The 27,757-nt window shown below is 38.8% G+C and overlaps 5 protein-coding genes and 2 non-coding genes across 9 annotated transcripts in view; 4 read left to right on the top strand and 3 right to left on the bottom strand.

Annotated features, from left to right (window-relative positions):
* Positions 1-2,656, bottom strand: part of camk1b (calcium/calmodulin-dependent protein kinase Ib) — a 44,369-nt gene extending 41,713 nt beyond the window's left edge. Inside the window, exon 1 of one of the 2 annotated variants that reach the window (XM_028002905.1) lies at positions 2,467-2,656. The gene's annotated coding sequence lies outside the window, so the exon portion shown is untranslated. The remainder of the gene's footprint in view (positions 1-2,466) is intronic. The other variant, XM_028002906.1, reaches the window with a different exon arrangement.
* A 3,901-nt stretch (positions 2,657-6,557) lies between these two features.
* Positions 6,558-11,942, top strand: gnl3 (G protein nucleolar 3). The gene is made up of 15 exons (XM_028002903.1): positions 6,558-6,702; positions 6,861-6,919; positions 7,122-7,262; positions 7,391-7,510; positions 7,776-7,856; positions 7,930-8,062; positions 8,182-8,285; positions 9,188-9,338; positions 9,432-9,519; positions 9,605-9,782; positions 9,881-10,023; positions 10,228-10,364; positions 10,537-10,676; positions 10,867-10,930; positions 11,021-11,942. Exons 1-15 carry the CDS (start codon positions 6,690-6,692, stop codon positions 11,119-11,121), a joined length of 1,653 nt encoding a protein of 550 aa, XP_027858704.1. The 5' UTR covers positions 6,558-6,689; the 3' UTR covers positions 11,122-11,942.
* Positions 8,961-9,092, top strand: LOC114136324 (small nucleolar RNA SNORA47). Its single transcript, XR_003593778.1, has one exon. It is a non-coding gene; the product is annotated as a small nucleolar RNA SNORA47 (small nucleolar RNA).
* LOC114136322 (small nucleolar RNA SNORD19) lies at positions 10,074-10,147 on the top strand. Its single transcript, XR_003593776.1, has one exon. It is a non-coding gene; the product is annotated as a small nucleolar RNA SNORD19 (small nucleolar RNA).
* Positions 11,943-12,002: 60 nt separating the features above from the next.
* On the bottom strand, positions 12,003-17,203 carry glt8d1 (glycosyltransferase 8 domain containing 1). The gene is made up of 9 exons (XM_028002907.1): positions 16,880-17,203; positions 15,499-15,597; positions 15,171-15,381; positions 14,945-15,062; positions 14,766-14,850; positions 14,551-14,663; positions 14,282-14,448; positions 14,063-14,175; positions 12,003-13,339 (listed from the first exon to the last, which is right to left on the bottom strand). The coding sequence occupies exons 1-9, from the start codon at positions 16,893-16,895 to the stop codon at positions 13,161-13,163; spliced, it is 1,101 nt and encodes a 366-aa protein (XP_027858708.1). The 5' UTR covers positions 16,896-17,203; the 3' UTR covers positions 12,003-13,160.
* Positions 17,204-17,502: 299 nt separating this feature from the next.
* spcs1 (signal peptidase complex subunit 1) lies at positions 17,503-19,526 on the top strand. Its single transcript, XM_028002908.1, has 4 exons — positions 17,503-17,664; positions 18,049-18,108; positions 19,125-19,211; positions 19,309-19,526. The coding sequence occupies exons 1-4, from the start codon at positions 17,629-17,631 to the stop codon at positions 19,432-19,434; spliced, it is 309 nt and encodes a 102-aa protein (XP_027858709.1). The 5' UTR covers positions 17,503-17,628; the 3' UTR covers positions 19,435-19,526.
* A 163-nt stretch (positions 19,527-19,689) lies between these two features.
* On the bottom strand, positions 19,690-27,465 carry nek4 (NIMA-related kinase 4). Of its 2 annotated transcripts, none has more exons than XM_028002900.1 (16): positions 27,191-27,465; positions 26,192-26,458; positions 25,899-26,096; positions 25,469-25,576; positions 25,061-25,215; positions 24,577-24,721; positions 23,432-24,019; positions 23,310-23,354; positions 23,035-23,181; positions 22,622-22,780; positions 21,966-22,032; positions 21,674-21,786; positions 21,467-21,555; positions 21,140-21,351; positions 20,918-21,054; positions 19,690-20,304 (listed from the first exon to the last, which is right to left on the bottom strand). In XM_028002900.1, the coding sequence occupies exons 1-16, from the start codon at positions 27,275-27,277 to the stop codon at positions 20,206-20,208; spliced, it is 2,616 nt and encodes an 871-aa protein (XP_027858701.1). In that variant the 5' UTR covers positions 27,278-27,465; the 3' UTR covers positions 19,690-20,205. The 2 variants fall into 2 exon arrangements, with proteins under 2 accessions (XP_027858701.1, XP_027858702.1); XM_028002901.1 differs by having other exon boundaries at positions 20,918-21,051.
* Positions 27,466-27,757: the final 292 nt, after the last annotated feature.

Raw genomic sequence — 27,757 nt, 5'->3', positions numbered from 1 at the left:
GACACTTAAATGTCTTAGATTATCAAACAAATTTTATTATCAGACAGAAATAAACCTGAATTACTTTAAAATATAAATAATGACTTATTTATTAAAGGGAAATGTCTATCCAAATCTATCTTATGTGGAAAAATTAATCGCACCCCCTGTTCAATTATGAATTGAGTGTACACATCTTTTGAATTCTGTGTTTAGTTACACAAGAAACATCCTGACTTAATTTTGGCAGACCATAGAAAGTATTTTACAACATAAAGTAGGCCAAAGGGAATTCTAAAGAAATTGAAAAACAAATTTGTTGGCCAATAGCTCTGTAAAGGGTTACAAAACTCTCGTTAAGGTTTTGGGACATTGGAATAATAGTGAACCTTCCCAACAATGGCTGGTTTATGAAAATGACCCCAGGTGCACATCTGCGACTCATCCACAATGTAGGAGAGTGACTAAGAAAGACATCTAAAGCATCCCAGGCCTGACATTCTTCAGCTGAGGTTGATGTTTGTGATTGAATAATCAGAAAGAGACTTGAGGGGCAGAAAGGGAGGGCTCCAAGGAAGCACTGACCAAAAAGAGCACAAAGGCTTGTTTCTGATTTGCCTTATAATTATTCAAAACTTTTGGTAAAATATTCAGTGAACTGATGAGACAAGGGTGGAAGTTTGTAGGAGGTGTGCGTTTCATTATATCTGGTGAAAACTTAAAACAACATTTCACAAAATGCACTATACTGGCACCTGAACATTGTTGTAACTCTCTAGTACTGTGGTGTTCTGGACTGCTTTGTTGCTTCAGGCCCTGGATGAATCACTGTGGTTGACGGAGTCATGCATCAACCACACGCTCCCTAACAGAAAATACTTATAGAAAATGTCCAGCCATCAGTTTGTGACCTTAAGCTCAAGCTCACTGGGGTTATGCTGCAGGACAATAATGCGAAACAGCAATTGCACCTCTCAATAGTTCCAAACAAAGCAAAAAATAGAGGGGTTTTGTGTGGCTTAGTCAAAGTCTGGACTTCAGTCCAACTGATACATACCCAAGAATTACTGGTTTATAGGTCAATTATAATTGCATACTCAGGTTGACTCAGGTAGCATTATTCTCTTGCTAAATAAAATATTATCAAACACTACTTTTGGATTTACTCAGGTTATCTTTATCTGACATAAAATTAAGTTTTATGTTTGAAAAAAGCAGAAGCATAAGATATTTGTGAGTGAGGGGGTGCTTTTCACAGCATTGTTTATATAAATTGAGTGAATAAGGCACAAAGAGAATTATTTTACTAGCAGAATTCAGCTTGACCGATATGATCAGTCTGACAACCAAAAGGTATACCTTTCCTACATCAGCGCCTTGATTTTTGGGTCAGATTTCACTTCGTATCACCACGAATATCTCATATTTCTGAGGAAATGGTAGACAAGCACAGATATGAGCAGGACAAAACACGCAAAAAGCCTGACACAGACGGAGTCAACAAGACAGAGAGCTCCATTCACATATTTCACACAACAATAACACTAAAAATGATTCATCAGGTCAAACTGCTGAAGTCAGAACCTCAAGGCCTCTACAGTAGTGGACGAGCGCTTTCCCCCGATGTGCCAAGTGCAACATGTTTTTTTCCCAGCACAAACACAGAAAAAGCGGTCTGTGTGATTCACAGTTCATTAACTCAAGTCTCTGCCATCATCACTTGTTGTTTGATTCACAAAACAGATTTCAAGGGCTTGGCACAGTGCCTCAGCAGGGCTGCATATCAATCAGCCCCGTGCACCCACTGGCTGATGATGGGGGTCGATTGGTCAGCCTGTGCTAATGACGCACAACAAATCTCTTAATGTGGGCCTATTAATTGATCAGCACGCTTCACATGTGAGAGGAAGACATCAAACAGACAGGGGAAAGAACTGAAGCTAAATAAGAGGAGAATTTCACATCATGACAACTTAAATGCAGCTCTGATTGTGTATTTTGTGGATTCATTTCACCACCAGGGGGTCCTCAAGACCTTGAAGTATTTGTTAGTAGTCACACCAAAGAGTTTAAATCCATCTTAAGCCACATTAATTCCGGTAGTACTCACTTTTATAGTAGTGACTCGTGTGAAGGGGGAGAAGAAAGCTCTCACCCCAATGCTGGCCGAATTTCACGTCAGTATTTGCTCGTAACATAGAGGTTCTATTTTATAATGTGAATGAGAGCGCAAAACAGAATGACTTCACTGCAGGTTCTTATAAAACGAGTTAATTGTTAAGCGCTTATTAACAGACTTTTATTAATGAAGTATGCATATGTACGTAAGGGAGCCGGATAATAAAAACAGACAGGCTGATAAATGTTGCGTGAGGTTAAAAAAAAGAAAGGTGTCAGAACAAACACGACAAGCCACGCCTCGCTGGGTCTCTCGGAGAGTCACAGATAAAGTTACTGAGCCGACGGTTCAACGTGAGTCCTCCTTACCTGTGAATGTGCGGGTCAGTGAGGTCCAGTCACCGCGTCTGTCTCTGCCGCTGCTCAGAGCTTCTCTAGGTCTCACTGAGACTGGACTGAGAGGCAGCCTCACCCGCCTCACCCGCAACAGTGCTCCTGACGTCACCTAAGGGTCGGACACCCAGTGAACCAATCAGCGCCCGAGATGCGTCGCTCAGGTAAAACGGTTCACTGTTGCTCTCATAGGCGTGGAGGTTTGGCAGTGACTGTAACAAGGGACACCTGCTGCTAAATAGTCTGTATAGATGAGCATGACACTGCTGATACAACTAAATGATACTAGGAGACGCGGTTTCGCATAGCGCCCAAGGGCAGACCCTTCATCTGCTCCACCACACACAACTAAACACACAGCCACTTCTCAAATGATACATTAAATATAATGCTAATGGGGAAAAAAAACACAGAAAATTCAAACATCACATAAGTTTAACACAGAAATATTTTTCCAGTGAAAAATAATATTTATTATACTGTTGGGTGAGGTTTCTCTAATCTTCCTCTTGACAGCATCCCACAGATTCTCTGTGATGCTTAGTGTTGCTGGCCATTAATTTTACAGTGATACAATGGTCATTAATCCAGGTATTCCACATGTAGTGTGGGCAGGTAATTAGTCCACCTGGAAAATGAAATCAGCATTTCCATAAAAGCTCGTCAGGAGAGGGAAGAATAACATAATCTAAACTTATCTCGAAGATGGCTGTTCTTTGGACTTAATAAAACACATTGGGCAACACCAGCAGAGCTCCTCAAAGAATGTGGAAACTTCACACTAGACTTCAAGCCATCTCAATTATCTGTCTCTATCCTCTGTTTCCATACTCTGGAACCTTGGTTTCTAAATTAAATGAAGAACTAATGAAAATCTGAAAATAGGACTTTGGATCACCAAACTAAGTCTAGTCATTTCCCTGAGTCAGATAGTTCTGATATTGTCTAAAGTTCAGGAGATACTTAACACAAGGAGTATGACGATTGTAGGCCATATCCTGGATATGTCTGTGTGTGGAGGATCATAAAGCACCGAGTCCAACTGAGGCCCAAACCTTGTTGATCTCCCCAAGCTCTTGTGTGGCTTTTGCTTCACCATCCTCCCAAGCCTGTACTAATCCCTGCTGTTTGGTCAACTTTTTCCAGCACTATTTTCTCTCAACTCAACTTCTTTCATAGCACGCATACAGTGCTTTGTGAACAGCCGTCTTTTGCATTTACCTTTTTGTGGTGTACCCTATAGGACAGTGGTGTCAAACTCATTTTCATTTTGAGCTATATCAAGATTGATTCTCATGATTCTCCTTGATGGGTCACTTGTGGCAGACAGTACTGATAAAACTAACCATTAACAAACTGTTTAAATATTAATAAATATTTGTCTTTGCATTTCTTCAAGCTAAACATTATTAAACATCTTTTCACATTCATATAATTTGCTAGTTCACTGGCAAAACTGCTTTGATTGATAAAAAAAACATATATTTCTGCACACAAATGTTATCATCAAGCTATGGTTTACCATATTTGGCCTGCAAACCTTGAGTTTGACTCATGCTGTACAAGACCACAGTGGAAACAATTCAAATCAGCAGTCTACTCTGTGGTTGGGTATGGCCACAACACAATAGTTTTGTTTTAAAAGTCCTTTAAAGTCTAATGAATATGAAGACTTTCTCAGAAGTCAACTATGTAGTTTTCCTTCGCTGTGAGGTGTAATCATTACAATTGACCTAAATAAATATATCACTGTGGGTGTCACTAATATGCAAATTGGGAGTTTCCATTTTTAAATCAAATTACTGAAATACAATACAATGGCCTTTCAAGATATTGCAATTTATGTATAAGGATCTGTATGGGGCCACATGAATTCAAAATGTTTATAGTGGAAACTTCAGATGGGGTTGTCCACAATGTAATGACCCCTATATTTTATGAAAGACACCTCTGGGTTACAAATGGGTCCTTTAAGAGTTGGTGCATTTGAAGTGTTTGAGATCTAGCTAAGAAATGCATAGGGTGCCCAACTTGTTTTGCCAATATGGATTCTGTTTAGTCAACATAAATTAATTCCATGCAAGAAGCACATTATGAGGCCAGGCCCACTTAGCACCCATCCAGCTGGAGAAAAATTAATATGCATATTGGCTGGGTTGGTCTTGCATAACAAAAACGAGATGTTCCCCTTTAAGAGGTACCATATTGTTCCTTATTGCTGGTTTATATTGATGATGCCTGGTTGTTTTGAGTCCTGCTGTAGTTCTGAAAACATTTTTCATGATGTTTTCTCTTTGAGGTTCATGCTGTGACTGTTTTACTTATATATATAGACAGTCTATATATATATATATATATATATATATATATATATATATATACATATATATATATATATATATATATATATAGAGAGAGAGAGAGAGAGAGAGAGAGAGAGAGAGAGACAGTCTATATATATAGACAGTCTATATATATATATATATATATATATATATATATATATACAGTATATATAGACAGCAATGTACATTAGTCGGTTTGTGATTGATTTGGTTTGGTTTGTGGTTTTTGAGAGTGTGCTTGGGCATGTCAAGTCAGTTCAGTGCAAAGTGCATGCTTATCACATTTAATTTATTTCTTTTTTCAGCTATCATGCATGTACTGATGAGCATGCCAAGAAAATAAATCTCGAGATTTAGAAATTAAAATATTAACCAATAACAGCAGCTTCATCATACCTAATGTAGGTATAACTTAAAAGAAAAGGGTCAAGTATCCACATGCTAATGACATCCAGTAACCAGTTGTGTTTGAGCTTGAGAGAGGGGCTTAAGAACCAACACAGCAGCAAGCCAAATAATTGCATCTCCTTCTTGTTTGGAACCTTATTCATTATTGGCCAAAACGTCGGTCAGAGAGCTGACATCTCCAAAACTGGTTCACGAACAGGTGTGTGCTCTTTCTCTAACATGTATTCAATAATTAAGCCTTTAAAAACGGTGGAGTTGGTTTCAAGTGTGGCATTAGCATTTGAAAGCTTCTGTCAATGAAGCTCTCAAGCAAGTAATACAGGATATGCTAAGAGTGCAGATCTTTCAAGGACTGCAAGGAGATCAGGAGATAGCAGTTTGGTTAGTTGTAGGGAAGAATCATAGCAGATGAGAATGCATTGCAGGTGAGCACAGAGGGTAGGAAACATTTTTACAGATGTAGGCCTCAGTGTTGAAACATTTATTGCATGCAAAGTCCACAAGGTTCAATAAATATAAAAAAGACAAGCAATGAAATTTAGTAAAATGTCTCCACTTTAATATTTTGCATCATTTAAAAATGATTACAAATTCATAGCTACTGGTTTAACTTGATTAAATTTTGCCAACAGTTGTGATAAGTTACTGCAATGTGCTTTAGTCTGCTGGAGAAAACAATTAACCTAGAAACTCCTTTTTACTTGTAGCTTAGTTTTGGTTTCAGCCTCAGACAAACTTGAGCGAAGCTTGCTGCTGCCACCTCCAGGCTGCTACGTAGACATGGTGTCCAACTTCTGCCGTCCTTTTTTCCAGATGGAGTCTCATCAGACTTGAAATATTTTCAATATTGGTGGATGTATTTGTTGCCAAATTCAAGCAGGCTATTATGTTTAAGTTCTAAATAACGATCAGATAAATGACAGCACCTCATAATCAAGTATTCTTACATTAAACACAAGGTAATTCTGGACTGAAACCTCTTGGAAGCTGCAAAAGAAATTATATTGGGGTGGAGGCTCATCTTTCAGCCAGACAACACTCAACAAGCAGCCAGAGCTACTATAGAATGGTTTATCTCTGTCTGTTTATGTGTTAGAATGGCCCAAAGTCCAGATTTAAAACACTATCCATCCTCACTGTTTGAACCTGGATGTATTGCAATGCTTCTTCACTTTTGTTGTAAGACATCACTTAACATTCGTTACAACATTCATTAAAGGTTGTGGTTGTGATATTAGGGTTAGGTTTAGGTTAGTTATATGAGAAAATGTGGAAAATATCAGAATGAACCTTTGAGAAAATAAGGTGTTATAAACCTCCAGGTCAGCAGGTGGCAGAAGTACATTTACTGACTGCGTGAAACCGAAGAGACGCAACATCTAACTTCACTCGTGCTGTTTCCACGTGTGAGCCGTTCAGTCACATTGGCAGATCAACAGCGACACAATGAAAAGACCAAGTAAGTGTATTTACATACAGTTTATGGTCCACGAAGAGCAGCTTTTTAATATTTTAATGGCCGGGTTGTCCATTTTATTTACTGGGGTCCGGTTACATTAGCTTGTCCTAAGGCTAACCGAGGTTTAACCGAGCTAACGAAGCTTTCATTCTCTTTAGAGTTAAGGAAAGCAAGTAAAAGGGTATCCTGCTCCAAACGTTATAAAATACAGAAGAAGGTAAGTGGCTTTTTGGCATATATCAATGTTCTTACCTTACTAGGTTGTAGATAAAATATCTTTGAACTACATTTCTTGTAAGTTTGTTATAGTACATCATTACGATACGTTTTTTTTTTTTTTTTTTTTGCATGTTTATGTACACAAATTACATGGCTGCTTCTTCTACAGTAACCTTAGTAATATTATGCTCTGATCTTAGGTTCGGGAGCATAACAAAAAGTTAAAAAAAGAGGCTAAAAAGAAAGGATTGAAGAAGCCTGTAAAGAAGGATCCCGGAGTGCCCAACAGCGCCCCCTTCAAGGAGGATGTCCTGAGAGAGGCAGAGCAAAGGAGGCTGCAGGTGGGCTGGCATCCGAATAGCTTAGTTTAGATGGGTGTAAAAAAGTATTTAGCAATGATTTTTTTTTAATGGTTGTTGGTAGTTTCCATATACATATGTATTTTGAAAAGCTTGCTTCTTTGTTTTAGATTGAAGAAGAGAAAGAAAGAAAACGACAAGCCAAAAAGGAAGAACGAGCCCAGAAAAGGAAAAACGAGAAGGAAGCCGCTGTTAAAGAAGCAGAACCAAGTGCCAAGAAGGCCCGAAAGGTAAAAGTCCACCTCAGTGGGCATTTCTGAGATAATTTATTCTGATTGGGATCATTTATGTTTTAGTAACTGGGTTACCTCCTCCAGTACTGATGAGTAGCTGGCTACTCATCAGTATCCAGTACTAAGACTCCACTCCAATTTTTTATCTTTTTAAATTGTTGTTGAAATAAGCAATAATAAAAGAAATTTGTTTGTAGGTAAAAAAAATTTTTTTTACGGCAGGATAAATGATTAAGGTGTCTGTCTCTATCTGTTTGCATAGGATACCACAGAAAATAATACAGTGAAACGTTCAGCTCCAAACAAGAATTCAAAGCAGCACCTCTGCAGTGAACTAAACAAGGTATACCTACATCCTTACAGTGAGATCCAGTACAATACACCGTCAGCTTTACTCACAAAGTCACCTCTTGCAGGTAATAGATGCGTCTGACGTTGTAATAGAAGTCCTTGATGCTCGGGATCCCCTGGGATGCAGGTGCCCACAATTGGAGGAGGCTGTGCTACTGGGGGGCAAAAGGAAATTACTTTTTGTGTTGACCAAAATAGGTAAATGGACATGAGAAGCTCTCAGCTAAACTGAAAATAAAAAATTATTTGCTCTTAACATGATTTGATTTTCATGTTTTTTTTTTGTTTTTTTTTTTACTTGTTTTTTTCTGCTGTAGATCTTGTACCAAAGGAAAATGCAGAGAAGTGGATCGAGTGTTTACAAAGAGAGTTTCCAGTTGTGGCATTCAAAGCTTCAACACAAATGCGTGACAAAACTGTGGTAAGACGTGATTTTCAATATTTAAAAAAAAACATTTGATCCTTTTCAGTAACATTTGTCTTAGATTTGCTACCTCACAAATTGAATCTAATATTTTACAATCAAAAATGTGATTTTTGAGTTAATGACAAAGTCCAAAATGAACTACAAAGTCAAGAATCAAAAAGGAGCCATTTCACTGCTTTAGTGGAGCAATTGGATCTTGGGTTTTTAATCTATGTTGTAGTTTAGACGTCTGCATTGTAGCCGCTATTTTTATCACTTGTAGGAACAGAAATGATTAAAGATCACAAACTGTGATCCACATTTAGGCTTTAGTTATCTAAAAAACAGACATTATGAACTTTAGCAGATGTATTTGCCCAACTGTAATCTGCAGATTCTTACTTTTGTTATAAAGTTTCCAAAACCTGCCAACATCGCCAGTGTTCTGAAACGGAAGTTAAAGGCTAAAGAAAAGGTTAAAATGGAGCAACTTTATTGCAATACATTCAGCCTTCCTGGCAGCTACTGTGTCATTTCGCCTTTTAATTCATGTAAAAATATCTAAGATTGGTACCAATTAGTTTCTTGTGGAAGACAACTCCTATTCATTCCTGGCGGCAGAATGAACAGCTGATCCCTCTGTAGAAAATAGTTTCCTTTTTAAATGGCTAACAACCTCTTGTCTTTATGTGGAGGACTGAGAAGGTTGAACAGCTTGCTCAGTGCTGTTATAACTGGTTATAGCCTCCGAGAATAACCAACAAACGGCACAGTTTAGTCCCTGTGTCAGAAGGGACCATGTGTGCGTTTGTGGAACATTTGCATTAAAAAAATCTGTTGTGGTGGGTGAGAGCTCTATGACCTTTCAATGTGTCGAGGTCAACCGAGTCAATCGCGTTGTGCTCTTTGTTCATCAGAAAACCAAAAGGAAAAGAGTTGTGCCCTCCAATGAAGTCCTGAACAGGTCCAAAGGAGCAACGTGTTTTGGTAGCGAGTGTCTCACCGAGCTACTGACGGCTTATGCCGCCAAGACTCAAAGCGAAGCCTCACTCAAAGTGGGCGTAGTTGGTAAGTTTATTTGAATCAGTAATTTTGCTTCCTTAATATTGTGAAATGTATCAGTTTCTATCCTTTTTATGAACATTTTATTCTTCCTCCCAGGCTTTCCTAATGTAGGGAAGAGCAGCCTGATCAACAACTTGAAAGGAATGATGGCATGCCATGTTGGTATTGCAAAAGGCACCACAAAGTAAGTACAGAAAAATGTTTGTGGCTAAAACATCTTGCCTCCAAAATGTTGTTCATAATTAAATGTCCTCTTTCCTGCACATCAGAACTGTGCAGGAGGTACACATGTCGAAGACTGTGAACCTAATGGACAGCCCGGGCATTGTCGCTTCGCCGTCCAACCCAGCAGCCTCCATGGCCCTGAGGAGCCTGCAGGTGGAGGAGGGTCAGGAGACGGTGCTGGATGCCGTGAATACATTGCTCAAGCAGTGTGATAAGTCCCAGGTAATGGCTGTTGCAGTCACAGAGAAAGTGAGAAGAACTGCTAAATTATCTTCATGACCTAAGACAAGAAGATAAGTAACTTCATCTTCTTGTCTTAGGTCATGCTTCAGTATACTGTCCCAGACTTCAGGAATTCCCTGGAGTTCTTGACCTTGTTGGCCAAAAAGCGAGGCTTCCTGCAGAAAGGCGGCGTTCCAAACACAGTGCAAGCAGCAAATACTTTCCTTACTGATTGGACAGGGTGAGCATCTTTTTGTTTGCGTTTCATGAAAGCGGGTAGCTGCGTTGTTTTGGAAATGAGGAAAAAGTGCAATTCTTGAGTTCTTTATGAAGACTTCTAATCCAACTCTGATCCAAACCCTTTAGCTGGAGCAAGTGTTTGACTTTTGTGTTATTTAAATTACACAAAAATCTCTTCTTTTTTTTTTTTTGGGTGTTCGCCTAGAGCCAAATTACGCTACCACTGTAAAGTGCCAGGGAACTACAGCCTCCCAAACTACGTGACTGAGGAAGTGATCACTGAGATGCAGAACGGCTGGGATCTAGACAAAGTGAAGGCAGGCAACATGAAAACTCTGAAAGGTATAAATGTTACAGCTGAGTTTACAAATTTAGACGCTTGTGAGCAATTTATTGTAACATGAAAAAAAAATGTGAAACAGTTTAAGTGGTGCAATTACTTCTGCAAGGTGCTGTATGTTTTGTAGTTTTCATCCAATTTTACATCTTTATCCCTAAAAAATATCTTCCACAGGTTTTAAATTTACAAACCTGACTAGCAGCATTGGCTTCGTCTCCAGAGGGCCGACTGCAGGTCTGCTGACCGTGGCCGCCATCCCTGAAGAGCGACCACCTGCAGAGAGGGAGACGCAGCACAACAGTGAGAATGATGAGGTAATGATACAGAGAAATGTACTTGTGTGGCATTTGTTTTAGCTCCTGGAAATGAGGACAAAAACGCAAGTCTCGATTTCTTTATGAAGACTTCTAATCCAACTCTGATCCTGATGACTGATTTTAATCACTGGGTCTCTTAGAGCACCTGGATACAAACAAATAAATAAAACTTTTGCTTTTCTTGCAGCCTGGAGAAACAGAGGAGTTGCATGAAACAGAGGAACTTGAGAAACTGCAGAAAACAGTCAAAGGTTTTTTTTTTTTTTTTTTTGCATAGATTTTTATCAGTTTAAATATGTGCTAATGAATATGTAAGGTTGTGTTTTGCTTTTTCATTGCAGATAACCCCAGTAAGGTTCATTTCCAGCCTGTCCCTGTTGACATCAGCCTCTCTACTGTTTATACAGATGATGCTTACGACTTCAACACTGATTTTAAATGAACTCCCCCCATAACTTGTGGACTCTTTTCACCATCCAGAGCTGGAACTACTCATGACGGAGAACAGCTTTGTGTTTTTGTTTCCCCGTTGTTAACTAAACCATGATACCCATAAACGAGCCAGGCCACTGCCATAAAGTAGTGTGGAAACACAAATTGCTGATTGGTCAGATTATACCACACATGTATGGAAACAAGTTGTGTGCACAGAAATAATTACCTGCATGTTTACTCCAATTTTATCTTTTCATCAGACCGGAGCTGTCTTAACTTCCAGAAATTGTCCACCTGATTCTACATTGAAGTGTCGGCTGAACAAAAACCCAGAGAATGGTTTTCACTGATTACTGCTTTAAACTTTGCTGCATTGTTTGCCAGCTGATCCCATCAGGACTTGCATTGAGCTGTAGAAAGCAAAACAGGGAGTTACAGTGGTGAGAACTGTATCGTGTTATGGAAATATGGTCTTTAAAAAGGCTGAGTCACTTCCAGGATTGTGGTTTCATTTGCTTATCCTGCTGTTTGACGTCACTATTATTAGGCCAGGTGCTCCCAAACTCCTGCTTGTACTTAAGACTAAAAAACGGTGATACCTCGACTCATGGATGAAACTTTACCCTCAGCTAGATTTTTTTTCCCCTTAAATGTACCTATCCAGCCTGACCCATCAAGATAATTTGATGCTTATGTGACTGACTTTATTATTAAGCAGTTGTGTATACTTGATTATGCTGTTGTGGAGGTCATTTGTAGGATCTTAATCTATAACCATGTATATAGATGTGCACCTATATAAACCTATTAAATCAAAAGTAGAGTGTTTTCTTTTTTTCTAAAACAATGATTATATTTTTTTTCCCTATAAAAGGAGTAATTTCACAGTTTAGGAAACAGCAAATATATTTTATTGGTATTGTACAAAACACAGAACAGCAAACTACTTAAAAAGCAAACAAGGCATGCAGTATTTGTGCAAATGCCGAGGCAACGCAGAGGTTAGTGGTCTGATTATCATTAAAAATCCACAGTGTAACAAGGAATGTTAGTGTTCATTTTTACACCAGCATAGTTGGGGAAAAAGTTTGAGGTTGTATTTAAAGTGGTCAACTTGAGGTTTTTAAATACTGGTTGAAAAAAAAAGTAGAGGTTGGATAAATCTTGTGTGCAAAAAAAAAAAAAATCCTAAAGTATTTTAAGCACTGACATTAGCCTTTGGAAGAGTTACCAGGGAGGAGGTAAGCACACATATATACACATTGGCAACTAGATCATTACTGCTCTGTAAATAGAAAAACCCTTTATCTTACACTAAGCTATCATTTAGCAACAGTTATGGTTCTATTAAGGCTATAATTAAGCAATGACAATAAATGGGCATAAAATCTTTGCACAGTGATGACCATTTCTCTTGGCAGCCTTCCTGCAGTTTAACAAGCATAAAATAATTTAATCTTAAATTTAGATTAAATTGTTTTTGTTTAGTTCCTTTTTTAGCTTGGAGTTTAACTTCTGTGTCAAAGCTAATCTGAGGACCAACAAATATGACAAGCTTTAAGCTGTATGTGGTTATCTCCCACTAATTAGGTATGCAAAATATTAAAAGCTATAAAGTTGTGAAAATGGTAACAGCTTCATTTTGGTGCACTTGTGAGGCAGTAACTGATCTGTGTGAGTCACAGCACCTAAAACACCACTCTAAAGGTCATGTGGCCATGGGATTCCTAAACAAAAAGAATAAATCTGTGGTCAAATATGGTCTCAAAGGCCTGAGAAACTCTAAAACAATATGTAATGCTGTATCATATGATTGATGATGTATTATATGTGGTAAAAGAAACTCGGGTTTAATCAGACAAGTTGGAGTCATTGCAAGGAAAACATTTTGTAAAAACAGGCATCTGTGTTCAAGATAATGTCAGAGTGAAGAGGCCCACAAAATGACGAATAAGACTGCTGGCTGCTTAGTTCCTGAGGTGAAAGGAGCCACACTGTGTTCTGCCAGGGACTGCGTTGGTCCAAAGGTCTCCGAAGAGTAATTTTTCAGTCTGCGTGTCTTCGCACGGGATGAAACTTCCCTGTGGGATCAGGAATGAACCACTGGTCCCACACGCCAGAGAAGGACGATGTCCTCCCCCAGGGCTTATAATGTCCATTCCAATGCAGCAGTTTAGCAGTGCTCACATACTGGGGAGAGTAGCGATTTCCAGCACCTGTGATACCTGAAAAGTTGGGATTTTTACATTTATTGTACCCAGCTCATTACAGTTAACCTTTAGAATTACTGGAAAGTTACAATGTTGATTATTTCAGTGTGAACCCCATCCACATGAGAGCAGCTGTAGAGCTTGTAGTTGACGAGTGAAAAAAAAAAAATCACAACTGAACAATGTAAAGGTGTCTTACTGAAAATTTCAAGTGCAGTTATCTCCCTTTTTAGAGGCTCCTCTTCAAAAATGAATTAGAATTATAAATAAAAAGTAATTGATACTGCCAATTTAACGTATGTGAGGAAAGTATGGTACGAATACTGACTCTGATATGTTCTCGGTGCCATAAAACCAGTTTTTCTTTAGTTTGTCTCTCTTCTTAAGGCCAGAGTTATTCATCACCATTACAGATGCCAGATTTAGGTTTACAGCAATATATTAATTTTACCAGCATGTCTGTTATAACTGGAAGTTATATACTATCTTTTTGGAGTGGCCCAATCAGTCGTGTCTCTATCGGATCAGAGACACGACTCTAATCTGACGCAGAGCCCTAAAGATTAGGGCAATGAAAACGGAGGCCTTCCGACTATAAATCATCGAAATACTAGTAGAAACATGCATTACCTGGTCAGCAATCATAACAGTTTGATTGCTACAGCACCAATAAAGATTTCTTTTTCACCGATTAACAAAAAGTTAGAAACAACATTCAGAAATTAACTTGTAACTCACCCAGGTGTCTCACATGCCACATCGGGTTGATGGAGGAGTGACGTTTATAAAAGACGATGAGAAGTGGAGGGGTTGTAATGCTTTCTGCAAGTGTGTTACTGTACAGATCCTCCCTGTTACGAAAAAAATAAAATTATTAAATGCATTTGCTACAACTATTTTTATTTCTACGGAAGCGTTTTCTTTTAGATCCATTGTTCAGATTGTGTGTGCACTCACTGAGAGTTGAGCTCCATCCATTTCTCCAGCTGCTGGGTGATGTTTTGGTTCTTCCACTCGGTCAGGTTTGCAACAATGACTCCTGGATTAAAGGAGCATGTGTTGGCCTTCATCCCCAGTTTTTTAATAGCCTCCTTTTTAAAGTCCAGGAAACCCATGTAGTTGTTCTGTAAAAAAAAAGAATTAGCTATTTAATACTGCATCTGTATATTTCAGTTCCTTATATTGAGCAGCATAAATGACAAGTAACTCTTAGAAGGAAAGGCCACCTGATTTCCAGCTCCTCGTACGATGCCCTTAGCAGACGCTGAGTCACAATCATCAGAGAAGGCAGCTGCATGTCCTGGTTTCAGGTTCATTTCATAAAGCTCTTGAATGTCTCCTGATAGCCAAAAACGACGAATAAATAAACCTCCTTTTTCGACTTTACTCGCTGCATGATGTCAAACAGACCTGATTTGATTTATTATGGGCTCGTTCTTACCTTGTACAACAACGTCATCATCGAGATAGATCGCCTTCTCTACCTCAGGTATGTACATAGGCAGATAAAACCTGGCAAAAGTCAACTAACACACACATATCATAAAAGGTTTAATACATAAACAGCAGCTGTGACATATATTCTGAGTCAGAATATATGAGTATTATCAGTCGTCTTACTGGTTTTGCAGCGTCCAGCATTTTAGGATCTTTTGACAACTTCCCATTCAGAAGCTCTGGTTGGAAAATAACTATTTTATATTTGACATTTTTTAACGTTGTCTTGCTTATCCATGCCCTGTTGGTAAAACAGAAAAGATCGTTTTTAATTCACTTAAGATGACAGAGAATTCCTGTGCTGGCTGAATTATTCACACAAGAATAACAAATAGAATAACAAATTTACTTTAGGTGATCAACTGTATCATTCAGGGTCACAATAGTGAAGACCACGTTGGCTTTGCTGTTCTGGGAGACGCTGTTCATTGCAACTATCACAGCCCCAAGCCTGTCCTCTGTGGCAGTGATGAGGACAGGAATACCGTCTCTTTTCCTTTCCGTCTTTTGCCCGACACCAGGAGACAACTCCGCCTCGAAGGGAAGAATCTGTCCAGCATCTGGATTGGGGCACGTTAACCGCACAGCATTTACAGTCGTTTTGTTGCACCAAAATACTCTGATGTGACATGTACAAGACTACATCAGTGCATGTAAACTTCGGCTCAGAAACGTACCTGGGTTTTCTCTGTCTAAGAAGTCACTGAGGTTCAGGAGGTTTCGATGAACTATGATCAGTATGGCTACAGCCAGTAGAATGAGCAGGACTCCATTTACTGTGGAGCACATTAGATGGAGCTGTTAGATGTAAGAGGCTGAAGTTTAACATACAGAACTTTCCCTTATTTTGTCATGTTGCAACCACAAACTTCAATGTGTGGGACTTTACCAACATTTTGTGCATTGTGCTCCTTGGAGGGGGGCTCACACGTTCATACTTTGAAAACCCCTGTTTTAGGTATTTCCTTGCTTCAGTCCAGCTGATTTCAATTGATGACTGAGTAACAGGCGTTTGTTGAACTTCAATCAGTTGAATCAGGCACATTAAAGCAGGGAAACCTCTAAAACATGTAGGACAGTGTGCCTTGAGGACCAGGGTTGGGAATCACTGATTTACCTAATCTCTCCACACCAAACCCAAGACAGTACTTTGCAGAACCACCTTTCACCAAAATTACAGCAACAAGTCTGTTGGGGTATGACTCCACCAACTTTACACATCTACAGATGTGCAAAGTTGCCTATTTAGTCCAGTCGGATCAGTTGATGTCTAGCCTGATGTCTGTGCTTTGGTTGAGTTCCATCCCATTAATTTAAGAAAAGCATCTCCACAGCATTACACAGCCACCACCCTGTTTCAATGTAGTGTTAGTTTCCAGCTAGGGCATAGCATTTTGCATTATTACTAATCTGTCTTGTCTTTATGTAAGAGTGAAAACTGGAGTTAAGAAAATGTAACATGTTTTGGAAATGTTTTATTTTGAAAGGCTCCCCGGATGGGGGAGTGGAGCGAACGTTCTGCAACAGCTGAGTGCGGGACAGCTGACGGAGTAGCGGAAAAGAAATTAAAGGCTCAACACTGAGAAAGAGCTCAATTGCTTCTGTGGATTATTCTACAAAGGAGAATCACAGTATCTGGACACCCACGACTCTTACATTTACGATGCTGTTTTTAAACCACTGATCTCTGACATACCTCTGAAGCTTTCACAGAAGAGCACAGGTGAATTATTGGTTATAGGGTAACAAAATTATAGAGTTAAATACAAATGCGTATTATTTTCCTTTAATTTCACAAATCTATACTATTTTGTGCTGCTCTATCAAAAACAAATCAAATCCCATTAAAATACACTAATGCTTGTAGTTGCCTCGACGTATGGAAAATTACTTTTGCGAGTCACTCACTTGGACACTTGACTTGGTGAGAGGAGTACATTTTCTCCACAACATCCATGTGAATTACTGTCCGTTTCACGTTTGTTATTAGTGCAATCATTCACTGATTATCTTAATGTGTGGAAAGATATGACATAATTGTTAATGCAACTTACTTACCTCTTCTTAGTGTCATGGCAGCCGCCGCATCAGTCCGTCCAGCACTACAAGAATTAAAAACCAAGAGAATACAAATAGGTTTAAGTGATACCCACGGTGGGCTGAGTCCCCCCCAGACCGTAACGTCGCGACGCCGCTCTGTGATAACGGCATAGACACAAAAAGGTTCTGCTGGGTGTGAATTATGCGCTCAGATTCAAGACGCCTACATGCAAGGTGCAGATTTGAGGAAAAACACTCATATGTGACGAATTCACATTGAAGCCAAACTGCCAACTCAACATCAACAAGTTTGTCCCCTCCGCTATCACGACTGCACGCAGCTTTAGGTGTTTAGGACATGCCTGCTTGAAAATCTCCATTATCTGGGAGTTTCGAGTAGGCAAAAGTTTTCGATTAAGGTTAGTAAGAAAACTTTAAATATTCTAAAAGTATTACTTTGTAAAAATGCATGGCCAGTTTAATAGTTGTGATGAAGGAACTTGACATTTACACCAGGCACCTTTGTAGATACCTTGCAAATTTCCCAGACTTAGAAGCGAGTGTTAACAAAACACGAAGCGCTTTGAGGAATCCACATAATGTATGAATCTGAGGACCTGCGCCGTTCTGTTCAGTTCGGCACACGTATTACGTCGGCAGGTCCTTCCTCACAATACAACGTAGCTTTTAAAAGCGGAAGTCAGCTTGCTTGACTCTAAGCAGAACCAAACATATTTCCGTGCAGACAGCTCATTTCAAGTGTAAAAATGCTGTCTGTATTTAAGAACATTCCTACGCACATGGTGAGAAGTAATTACCTAATTTGTTGAGAAACTGTAAATTAAGTTACCTTAAATAGTGCAGATGATTTTATTCACGAAACGTTAGCTTTCTGTCGTTTTGATTACTTTGGTAACGGATGCTAACCAAAGCCATGTTTTATTCTACACAGGAAATAAAATAACATTTCTGACTTAGATTCAACATTCCAAGTTGATAAAAGCTTAGCATTAACTAAATAATTCTCTCTGTCGAACAACGATTTTAAAAATTAGCTCAAAGTTATCCCTCAGTTTGCAGATGTAGCCTAACCAGTTGAAGAACCGCTGCAGACATCTTTTGCTAACGGACTTTATTATAAGAATCATTAATGACTTAATTTATTTTGTCTCCCTCTTGTTTTGCAGGACTACAAGGGCCAGAAGCTGGCTGAGCAGATTTTCCAAGGAATAATTCTAATCTCTGCGGTAAATATTTAAATTAATTTAAACCAGAATTAAAATGACAAATGTTAAAGTATTTCATTTATATAGCTTGAAACGTTTATAAATATTCGATACACACAAAATGATATATCTCAAAGTCTTGTTTTTGTTTGTGGTGCACAGTCTTCTCGGTCAGTGCTCCTTTTGCATGAATTACCAATGCTGTATGCAATGGAGATATCAGCATGTGGCTCTGCCGAGGTGTGAAAAGAATATCGGCCTTTAGTTCTTCATTGTTGGATCATCCTTCTCATCCTCACTGTTCTGTGCACAGGGGTTTAGGTAAAGTGAGCATGCTGACTAGGTATTAGTTCATTTTGGAGGTGCAGACTGGATAGAAAATGAAATCATCACCTCAGTTGTGGGAAATGTAAAGTGCTCTGAAATTAACCTTTTCAACAGTTCTAATCTCTGGACAACCAACAAGTCACCAGCCATGATGGTGTTGGTCACATCTGTTAGAAATCCATTTATTGGTCTCATAAAGTTTTGTAACTTTCTGACTTTATTAGCTATAAGCCATAATTACATAAATGCTCCAAATGTCTATCTGTAGTGTGTAATTAGTCAATGTATCGAGTTTCACTTATTGATCTGACTTACAGAAATGAACAGACATTTTGGATTTTATTCTAATTTGCTGAGGGGCATCTGTTTTCTAAAGTTGTTTACTAAAAAAAATTGGCCGTCACCAACCTTTTTGCAATCAACAAGTTTGGAAAGTTTACTTGTGTCCGCAACTGAAGGTGGTATAATTTCACTCAAATCATAAATATGTTTGCTTAAAAACTAATACAAAAAATAATCTGCATTTTCATACAGATTGTGGCTATGACAAGGCTGCTTTGAAGACAACTGGGAAATATTTGACAAAACCTGTACAGGATTGACTTAACACAAGAATGGACAAATTGTCTGGGATGGATGGCAGTTCAAGTGGTTAAGCTTCCTCCCCCAGCAGTCCTGCTGTACTGATGTGGTTTGGATTTTCTTCTCAGGTGATCGGATTCGTGTATGGGCTGATTATTCAGCAGTTTGGCTGGACAGTGTACATTGTATTGGCTGGATTTGCTGTGTCTTGTCTGGTGAGTTTTGACATTCATCGGCTGGTGTCTTGCGTCACACCAAGCCTTTTTTATCCTGCCCTGTAAACATCTGTCACTTTGTTTCCGTCCTCTCTAGTTGACCCTGCCTCCATGGCCGATGTACAGACGGAATCCTCTGCCCTGGCAGCCGGTGGCACCAGAAGCCAGCGGAGAGCCCACCCCAAAGCCCCAGGACAACACCAAGAGAAAGAAGCATAAATAACTCCTGTTCATTTTTTATATAGAAAAGTGAAGTTTGTCCTACAATTCACATTCGCAGCAAATAACAGTATGAGTAGGTCAATTCTGTGCATTTAAAAAAATAAAATCCAGTGCCGTCTGTTTGATTTGATGTGAAATTTCAATTTACGTTTTTCTGCACTTATCAGTGAAATTTCTTAAACCCTAAACATGGTTTTTATCTGCTATAAAAAGTGTGTAATTCTCAAATTTTAATAAGCCAACTAGAAGCAAAAAAGGCATTCCACTTTAGTTTTATTAAAAATCACTCATGTTAATATCTACAATACATCTATTTTACATTATTTTGTGTCAAAAGAAAATTAGTCAACAGAAGTTACATCTAAGGTGTTATGGACAGCACAAGAAAGACGGTGTGAAGAATCATAAATAAATGAAATTCTTTAAATGGAAGCTTTAAAATGACTGAAATGTTTGCATAGATAGCCTGAACTTTAAAGAATCATTTTCACATCCAGTGTTGCGTGGTAAGATGCAGAAATAAGTGATTTACATAATTGTTTGTACCACTTTGTCCATACATGTATATATGTGTCGATTCGTCTTTCACAGAAAACTTGTTCATATCAGAATTTTTACCTTGAAACAAATTTCAGCTTGCAAAATGTTTGCGGTAAAGACCAAACTTCCTCGGTACCTCGGTAAATGGAAGAGTGCTTGATTTGACTAACTGATGTGACAATTTGGAAAAGCACTTTTTTCCAAATTGTATGTATTCTTGTTTCAGTACTCTTCATATCTTGACAGCAATATCCTCGAAAAACTTCAGCTGCCTCACCATGACGGCATAAGCTTGGTACTTCTCATCTCCCATCTGGTCACGAAGGCACAGCTGCAAACAAAATGAAGGCAGCCGCGCTTAGACTGGAAGTATGAACAGGCTTATATGCAATGGTAATTAAAGAAATAATTTTTAAAAATGAGTTAATGTGAACTGAAGTTAGTCTTTATTAGATTTAGTTCAGTAAATAGAAACTTGTTAATTTGCAATTGCCATGAAAAATACTAACCCATTGCTCCAATAAAGTTTAGTTCACAATTCAAAAAAAAATACAGGACATTGTTTAATTTTTAAAATTCAAAGAAGGAAATAATATTTTGTAGGGTTGCACATATGTAGTGATGTCAGAACAACTGACCTTTGATCTGTCAGGAAGACAGATTGAAGAGGCTGTGAAGTCCAGAACATCATTGGTTGCTTAAGTATTAACATCAGATTATTAATGTAGTAGTGACAGCTGACAGCATATACAGCACTGATTCCAGTAACTGTAACGCTCATGTTAATAGTGTCTGATTGGTACACTGTAAGAGTAAATGTTTCCTTTTACAAGTCTTACTGGTATTAGGAAGAAAAAAAGTATTAATTAAGATGTCTCTAATGAAAACATAATGTTGTTTTTCATTTATGTAAGAGATTTTACATTAGGGTCTGTTCTACTCACTTCTCTTTTGACCTCATCTTCCTCCTCCATGATTTCAAGCACTTTATCCAAAAGCTTAACACCCAGACCTTTCACCACATCCGTTCTCAGACGCTCTATTGCTCTCCTGACCTTGGCTGGACCAGACGTGGCACCTTCTAAAGAAACGGAGCTGTTAAACTCAAGAGAGTTGCAGAGCAGCTGCTTGCTTTATGAAGCTAGGATTAAAACGAAGTATCTCACCTGTTGGGATTTCCCCAAGTGACAGGTTCCCTGCCTCTTCTCTGGCTTTCCCATGAAGCACCAGGGTGTCTCTGTACCTGCGATTCAGCTTGAATTCTGGCATTGAGTCCAATCGGCCTTTTCCCAACTCACGTCCAGCGTCTCCAACATCCATCCTCAAAGTCTGAGTCATCATGTGGACCAAATCATGCATGTCGTTGGATTCTGTTTTTCTGCTCATACACAGAGTACATTTACACACCGGTTAATATGTTTCAGTATAAAACTCAAAGAATAAAATGTTACTAATTACAAAGACCACTGCTGAGACACTTGACTCGTCCTCACCTTTCCCTGCAGTCTCCCTCTGAGCGCTCTGTGGAACTTGTGGATGAGCTGTACTCGTCTTCATCTGACCTTTGCTCCATCAGCCTATCCTGTTGTGATGTAAGAAAAACAACTCTTGTGAATGAGAGATTTTGATAAGTTACTAAATGTTGCTTTTTCTAAACTTCATAAATTCTAAAATTGAGTTTAAGAAAAAGATATCTGCACCTTAATGCTGGAGTCCATGATGGAGTATGAAGCAGATCGAGTGACGGGGGCATTGTGTCGCTCAACTTTGGTGGAGGCAACATCATACGACGCCCTTCGCACAGCATTCAGACCTAAGCAACAGGAATAATACTTAACATTTAGGTGAAATTGTTCAGGATCATAACTATTTGTAGTTTGGCTTTAGATGTGTTTTTTATTTTTGTCTATTTCTCTTCACAACAAAGACCTATTTGAATGTTCTCTGTCTTTTTTTTTTTAACACCAAGTAATAAGGGTTTGGAGGCATTACCTGGTTGACCTGCGCCATCTTGGGATTGCCTCAGGCGTCTTCTCTCTCTGGCAGTCAGAGGACGCTCCTAAAAAATAAAATTGCTCTCAATTAGGCTGATAGATGAATGAGTTTATTTAAAATATATAATGAAGCATGATTAGAAACTGAATAATAAACACAGAAACCCCAAAGTCAGAAAGCACATATCTAATTAAAAGTTGTATAACCAAATTGGACGTGGGTTAAATTAACTGAAAAATATATCATACATTATTCACCAGATACATTTTTTATTGTAGTTCTTTTATTGCTACAACTTTATGTTTTAGATTTTAAACCCAGTTTTCTAATGACTTTCCATTTCCCTGAGAGAAGGATGGAGCTTTTCAGTCATAAACAGTTTTTGGTGGGTTTAGCGTAAAACTGCAGATGAACAAGGAGATGAAATATAGTCTATTTCCCCTCTAAATGCTCCAGAAATGTTGTTGGATTGCATAAGATCAAGCAATGAAATAATAATAAAAAGATATTTTCAAAAACAAAAGCAAGTCATTTTTGGATAAAGTGCTTGAAAATAGATCCCGAACTTGTTTTAAAAAGGTGATGATGAATATAACAAAGAGCAAAGATTTAACTCTAAATAAAGTCGTCGGGAGTTAAAGTGTTGCTCTCACTTGTGGTAAAGGCAACAATCCATCCTTAGATGAACCAACAGATGTGGAGGCTGCAGTCACATCCACTCTCTTGCTCTCCATGTTCTTCTTAATCCTCCTTTTCCTCTCCACAGCCGCTGCCTCGATGGGAGGACGAGGTAGAGGTCTTGAAGCTGCCAACTTGAAATAACAAGAAACAAAAGAAAATCCAACATTAATGTTAATTATAGTCATACTGGCCTTAATGTTTGTTTGCTGCAGTTTCAGAGTCACTTTTCAAAAAACACAGATATTCAGTTAAGAAAAAAATATCACCCATCAATGGATTAAAACTAAACATTACTTCTATATTATTGCAAAGCCATATTAAAAGTTCCATTGTATATAAATTATATAAATTTTAAACACTAGTTAGTAATAGTAGCTATGTTTACCTGTTTATGGCCCCCTTTAGTCGAATCAAAAAGCATCCCCCTGTGTTGCTCTGATCCTGAAGGCTCAGGGAGAACCTGGGGATTTTGGCAAACGGTAGCTGGGTCTTGTTTAATCGAGAGAGAAGACGATTCTTCTTCAACAGGCTCCTAAACAGACACAACACAAATCTTCCAATACTACTAAGAAAGGTTTTGCAATATTGGTATTAGCTTTTTTTTTTAAAACCTATCCAGATTTATTTTGGGGAAACATTCAGCAGTGGTTCATCGCTTACCACTGCTGGAGGCTCCAACAGCTTTTCCGTCGTTTCAAGGCTGTCCTGAAAAGAGATAAAGAGTCCTATGAAAAAGAGACATTTAAAAAAAAACATTGATTCTACCTTCTTTAAAAACTTACATCAACATTTGGCATGTGAGGATGCAGTGGAGTCCCCTTGATCAAAGTCACAGTGTCATTGTTGCTGTCTGGACGTACGTCCACTTTCACGTTTTCTGCATTTGAGTTCAGTTCAGCCTCTCGAAGTAACTCGCCGGTGTCATCCTTGATGTCCACATGTGAGTCCTGTTTCTCCACAGAGACGGGACGTGTACGACCTGTGTTCGGCTGGATATCTAACAGCCCATTGGAAGCCGTCCTCTCGTCTCCTCCCCTGGCACAAACACCTGACTCAGCTCTGAGAGCGGGATTCACAGGAGAAGGAGGAGGTGAGGGATCTGGTTTCCGCCTCGCTTTTCTGTCTTTGCATACGATGCGAGTCCCAGGCTCCCTCCGTGACTCAGCAGACGGGGGCCTTTGAACCTGGTTTTTCATCACACCGTCACTCTGCTGCAATGGGATATCAATATTAATGCTGCTGACGGTTGCCAAGGGAGAGATACCGGCTTTGAGAATATCAGCTAATGGGGACATAGCTTGTGACGGAAGGGCTAGAGGGAAATCTGCAACGCCGTTCTGGATTTTATGCTCCCGCGATTTGTCTTCTCTCTAGGATTAAGGAGAAAAGATTGCATAAAATAAAGATGGTGACATGTTCTTTTTTTTAACACTTCAAATTTTCTTTTTAAACAGAGAGGCTTCAAAGTTAGCAAATGGTATCTTGTCAGATTTTGCTTCAAGATTTTTTCCACAGACTCGATTTTCAAAGATAGTCCAAGCAAGTACAAAAACAATTTAGGTAGTTGTGCTTTCTTATGGTTTAATGATGATGGAAGGTTGGCAAAGCAACACAATCCAATAGTTTTGTAAAGAGCAAAAATAAATTTAATGGAAAGGTTTCAAATAAAAAAAATGATGTCATAAAATCAAATCACTACATATGTCTGAGAAAAACTTGAGATGTGAAATTTTAAAGATAATCTGAAATCAATCAAATAAAGAAAAAGATTTAGGTCCACCGTGGACTAACCAGTGAAATCAGTGGACCTTTAAAAGACACAATTGATAAAGGTGTAAATGGGAGAAAAACAATTATTAAATAACACAAAATGTTACAAAGAGATTTCAACAACTCAGAAGAGCCTTAGTGTAAACAATCAACGCACCTGCTTCGTCTGGGCAACAGTGTCGGCATTTGGACTTGGAGGAAGCTTCTGAGGTTTTGGGTGACATGATGCACCAGATGACCCACCGCTGGGACTGCAGTCTCCTGGTCCGACCGCAGCTTTTTTTCTTGACTTGGCCGTTTTTCTGGAAAAACGAAAAGCGAAACATACATTTAGAGAAAATACTCATCGAACTCAATCAATCAATCACATTTTATGTACAGATTACTTTTCGCATATCAACATTTTCTTTTTCCCCTTCTTGGCAGCTCATGTGTCCAATACATCCACCTATTCTTCTCTGTGCACAACATCTCAGCCTTGCCCCTCTACGTATTTCTCCAAACTGCTCCACTCATGCTCATCTCTATTCCTGTGCATTTTTCCCGCGCCAAAGAAAATGTTAACATTTCCAGAGCCTCCTATACTTTAGATATTGCCTGAAAGTCAACCACGAAAAATGTCTGATGTGAATAACGCTTACTCTTTGGTGGCCTCAAGGAACATGGCAATTTGACGCTTTATGTAGGGCTGCCGGAGGATATGCTTGACATCAGGTCTGTCTTCGGGTTTCTTACAAAGCATGATCTTGATCAACTCTCCGAGATGGGGGTGGTACTGGCTCGGCATTGGTGGCAACTAAAGAGCAAAATTGTAAAAAAAAATAATAATAATTTTTAAAAGCAATAATCTGTGGATGAAGTTTAAATGATTTCACAATAAAATAACCTCCCCCAACAAATCTAAAATGACAAAACTCAATCCAGCAGATTTATCTGCAGAGAGGTCCTAAAAGAACAAAAAAACTATCTGCCCTAATTAAGATTAATATCATAAAATGACATATTGCTAACTTGCAACTTATCGAAAGGATTAAAAAAATAAAACCAACCTTTCCCTCTACAATGCGATAAACCAGTGAGTTCATGTCTTTGGCATTGAAGGCGTGCTTCAACGTGGACATCTCATACACACAGCAGCCCAGGGCCCATACATCTGACTGGAGACAGCATCACAGGCAGAGAATGAGAATTTGTGAATTTTGCCAAGACAGGAATAAATTTGATGCTTGACCGAAAACAATGATGTAATTAAGAAAGAAAATAAGAAAGAAGCACTGAAAGAATAAGAAAAATAAAGAAAAGCTGCATTCAGCAATGAAATAAAAAGCAGTCAATACATTCATTCTGACCTCCAGTTTCTTAACTTTTATAGATTAACTAAATGAAATTTTAATCTGAAGAAGAAGCAACTGAATTTATTTAATCAATTGTTAGTGCAATCAAGCTCCTTTAATTACTGGGAGCAGGAAACCATAATACCTTGTGGTTGTAGGGTTTATTAGAAAAGAGCTCTGGACTCATATAGTATGGGGTCCCAATGAGAGTGCTGGCCATGTCATTCTGGTTCTCCAAAACACGTGCAATACCCAGGTCTCCAACTTTGATGATGTTGGTTTTAGTCAGGAAGATATTCTGCGTTTTAAGGTCCCGGTGAAGAATATTCCTCTCATGGAGGTACTGGAAAGCAAATAAATCACAACTATGATTTTCTGATTTCCAAAAGTGATTCAGCCCAATCCACTTTTTCAGCCAAGTGTGCCAATATATTGTACCTGAAGTGCCATGGCTATCTGGACAAACCACTCTACAACCTGCCTCTCTGGCAACAGTTCCCCTTTCTGCTGTTTCAGTCTGTGATAGAGGTCCCCGCCTTCACAGAAACCCATCACGATATACAGCTGACGGTCGTCTCCTTCCCACGACTCCCTGTAAGTCACAATGTTGGGATGTCGCAGTTGGGACAGAAGCTGAGCCTCCTGCTCCGCGGCACGGCGTTCCCGTTTAGATGATGTGGTTAAATTCAGCTTCTTTATCACATACTGAAGAAACACAAAGCATAAACACACAGTGCCAACATACAGTTCTTTGCCAAAGTAGTCATACCTCTTTACCTTTATCTACATTTCGATATTTCACAACCTCAATTGCATCTTTTGGTGATTTTATATGATGGATCAACACAAAGTAGTGCGTAATTGTGCAATGGGAAGCAAAATCAGAGCAAAGGGGGCTGAATACAAATGCGGGCAACACTTTAAAGAATGTACATGTATCATTATGTAACCTCACAATTATGCACAACTTATTCATCTATCAGATCAAATCTAATCTAACGAAATCCACTGAAGTTTGTGGTTGTAAAGTGACAAAATATGGAAAGGTTCAGAACCTGAGTTCTTTTGGAAGCCACTGCATAGACAAATATTTATCAAATCAATCTGAGGAAGATCGTGTACCATCATACAAATATTTTCTCATGTCCAGCTCATTAGCATTATTTAATCAAGTGCCATATTGCAGCACAGTTACAAATAGCTACAAGTAATACACAAAGTATTTTCATTTATAAATCCATTTTATATTGAGTATTTGGATGAAGAAATACTATAAAACTATATATTTTGCTACACAAAAAAAAGAATCTCAGCAAATCCCTTATGTTTAAACCGACTTTTAGGTAACTTTACAATGTTTTGGCGTACTCACTACAAAAGCATGGCATTTTTAAATACATATTTTAGCATTAACCGTTTTTTAGATCCGTTTCCCACCTGTTTTCGGTCCGTCTTGTGCTTCACCAAGTTCACCTCTCCGTAGCTTCCTTTCCCAACGACCCTGATGAAATTGTAGTTATTCATGGTCGGTCAAAAGCCCGGCCAGCGCTAGACGACGCTCCCAGAGAGAGCACAGCCGCTACTTCGTCCCATAGTTAGACAGAAATCTCCACATAAACAACAGAAAAATCTGTTCGGAAAACTTCGAGTTAGCTTCTTAGGCAGCGATGAGATTTTTTTTTGAACACAGGAAATCAGAAGCTGTGGATAGTTTGTCATCACTAGGCAACTGAGACTGAGAGTGGGGGTCAAATCCAATGTTTACCTGCAGCGCCACCTAGAGGCCGGAGTGCAACATTTTACCGTAAAAGGTTGACCAAAGAGCAACTTCTTGTCTTCATTAATATTTACATGCAGAATATGTCTGATAATCAGACTGACATTTTTATTAGTCAAGGATATAAGCTACGCCTTCGCCGTTAAGATCATATGTGAGGAGAAATCTTTGTTAACTGCACAGAATAAACAAAAACAGATTCCTTCAAAGAAATAATGCTCAGGCAA

Source organism: Xiphophorus couchianus, chromosome 20 (assembly GCF_001444195.1).
Source record: "Xiphophorus couchianus chromosome 20, X_couchianus-1.0, whole genome shotgun sequence".
NCBI lineage: Eukaryota > Metazoa > Chordata > Actinopteri > Cyprinodontiformes > Poeciliidae > Xiphophorus > Xiphophorus couchianus.
This window is presented reverse-complemented; position numbering and strand designations above follow the sequence as displayed.

What these genes read in the sequence shown, in the direction of transcription:
- glt8d1 (XM_028002907.1), bottom strand. An exon ending in TGCTGGACGCTGCAAAACCA is followed by an intron (nt 14,851 to 14,944) that starts GTAAGACGACTG and finishes TGTGTGTGTTAG; the next exon opens with TTGACTTTTGCCAGGTTTTA. An exon ending in TGATGACGTTGTTGTACAAG is followed by an intron (nt 14,664 to 14,765) that starts GTAAGAACGAGC and finishes TTTGGCTATCAG; the next exon opens with GAGACATTCAAGAGCTTTAT.
- gnl3 (XM_028002903.1), top strand. An exon ending in CAGAGCAAAGGAGGCTGCAG is followed by an intron (nt 7,263 to 7,390) that starts GTGGGCTGGCAT and finishes TCTTTGTTTTAG; the next exon opens with ATTGAAGAAGAGAAAGAAAG. An exon ending in TTTTGTGTTGACCAAAATAG is followed by an intron (nt 8,063 to 8,181) that starts GTAAATGGACAT and finishes TTTCTGCTGTAG; the next exon opens with ATCTTGTACCAAAGGAAAAT.
- spcs1 (XM_028002908.1), top strand. Translation starts at nt 17,629, where the DNA reads ATGCTGTCTGTATTTAAGAACATTCCTACGCACATG. An exon ending in AGAACATTCCTACGCACATG is followed by an intron (nt 17,665 to 18,048) that starts GTGAGAAGTAAT and finishes CTTGTTTTGCAG; the next exon opens with GACTACAAGGGCCAGAAGCT. An exon ending in GATTTGCTGTGTCTTGTCTG is followed by an intron (nt 19,212 to 19,308) that starts GTGAGTTTTGAC and finishes CGTCCTCTCTAG; the next exon opens with TTGACCCTGCCTCCATGGCC.
- nek4 (XM_028002900.1), bottom strand. Translation starts at nt 27,277, where the DNA reads ATGAATAACTACAATTTCATCAGGGTCGTTGGGAAAGGAAGCTACGGA. An exon ending in ATCGCATTGTAGAGGGAAAG is followed by an intron (nt 25,216 to 25,468) that starts GTTGGTTTTATT and finishes TTTGCTCTTTAG; the next exon opens with TTGCCACCAATGCCGAGCCA. An exon ending in GAGGGAGACTGCAGGGAAAG is followed by an intron (nt 21,352 to 21,466) that starts GTGAGGACGAGT and finishes GTGTATGAGCAG; the next exon opens with AAAAACAGAATCCAACGACA.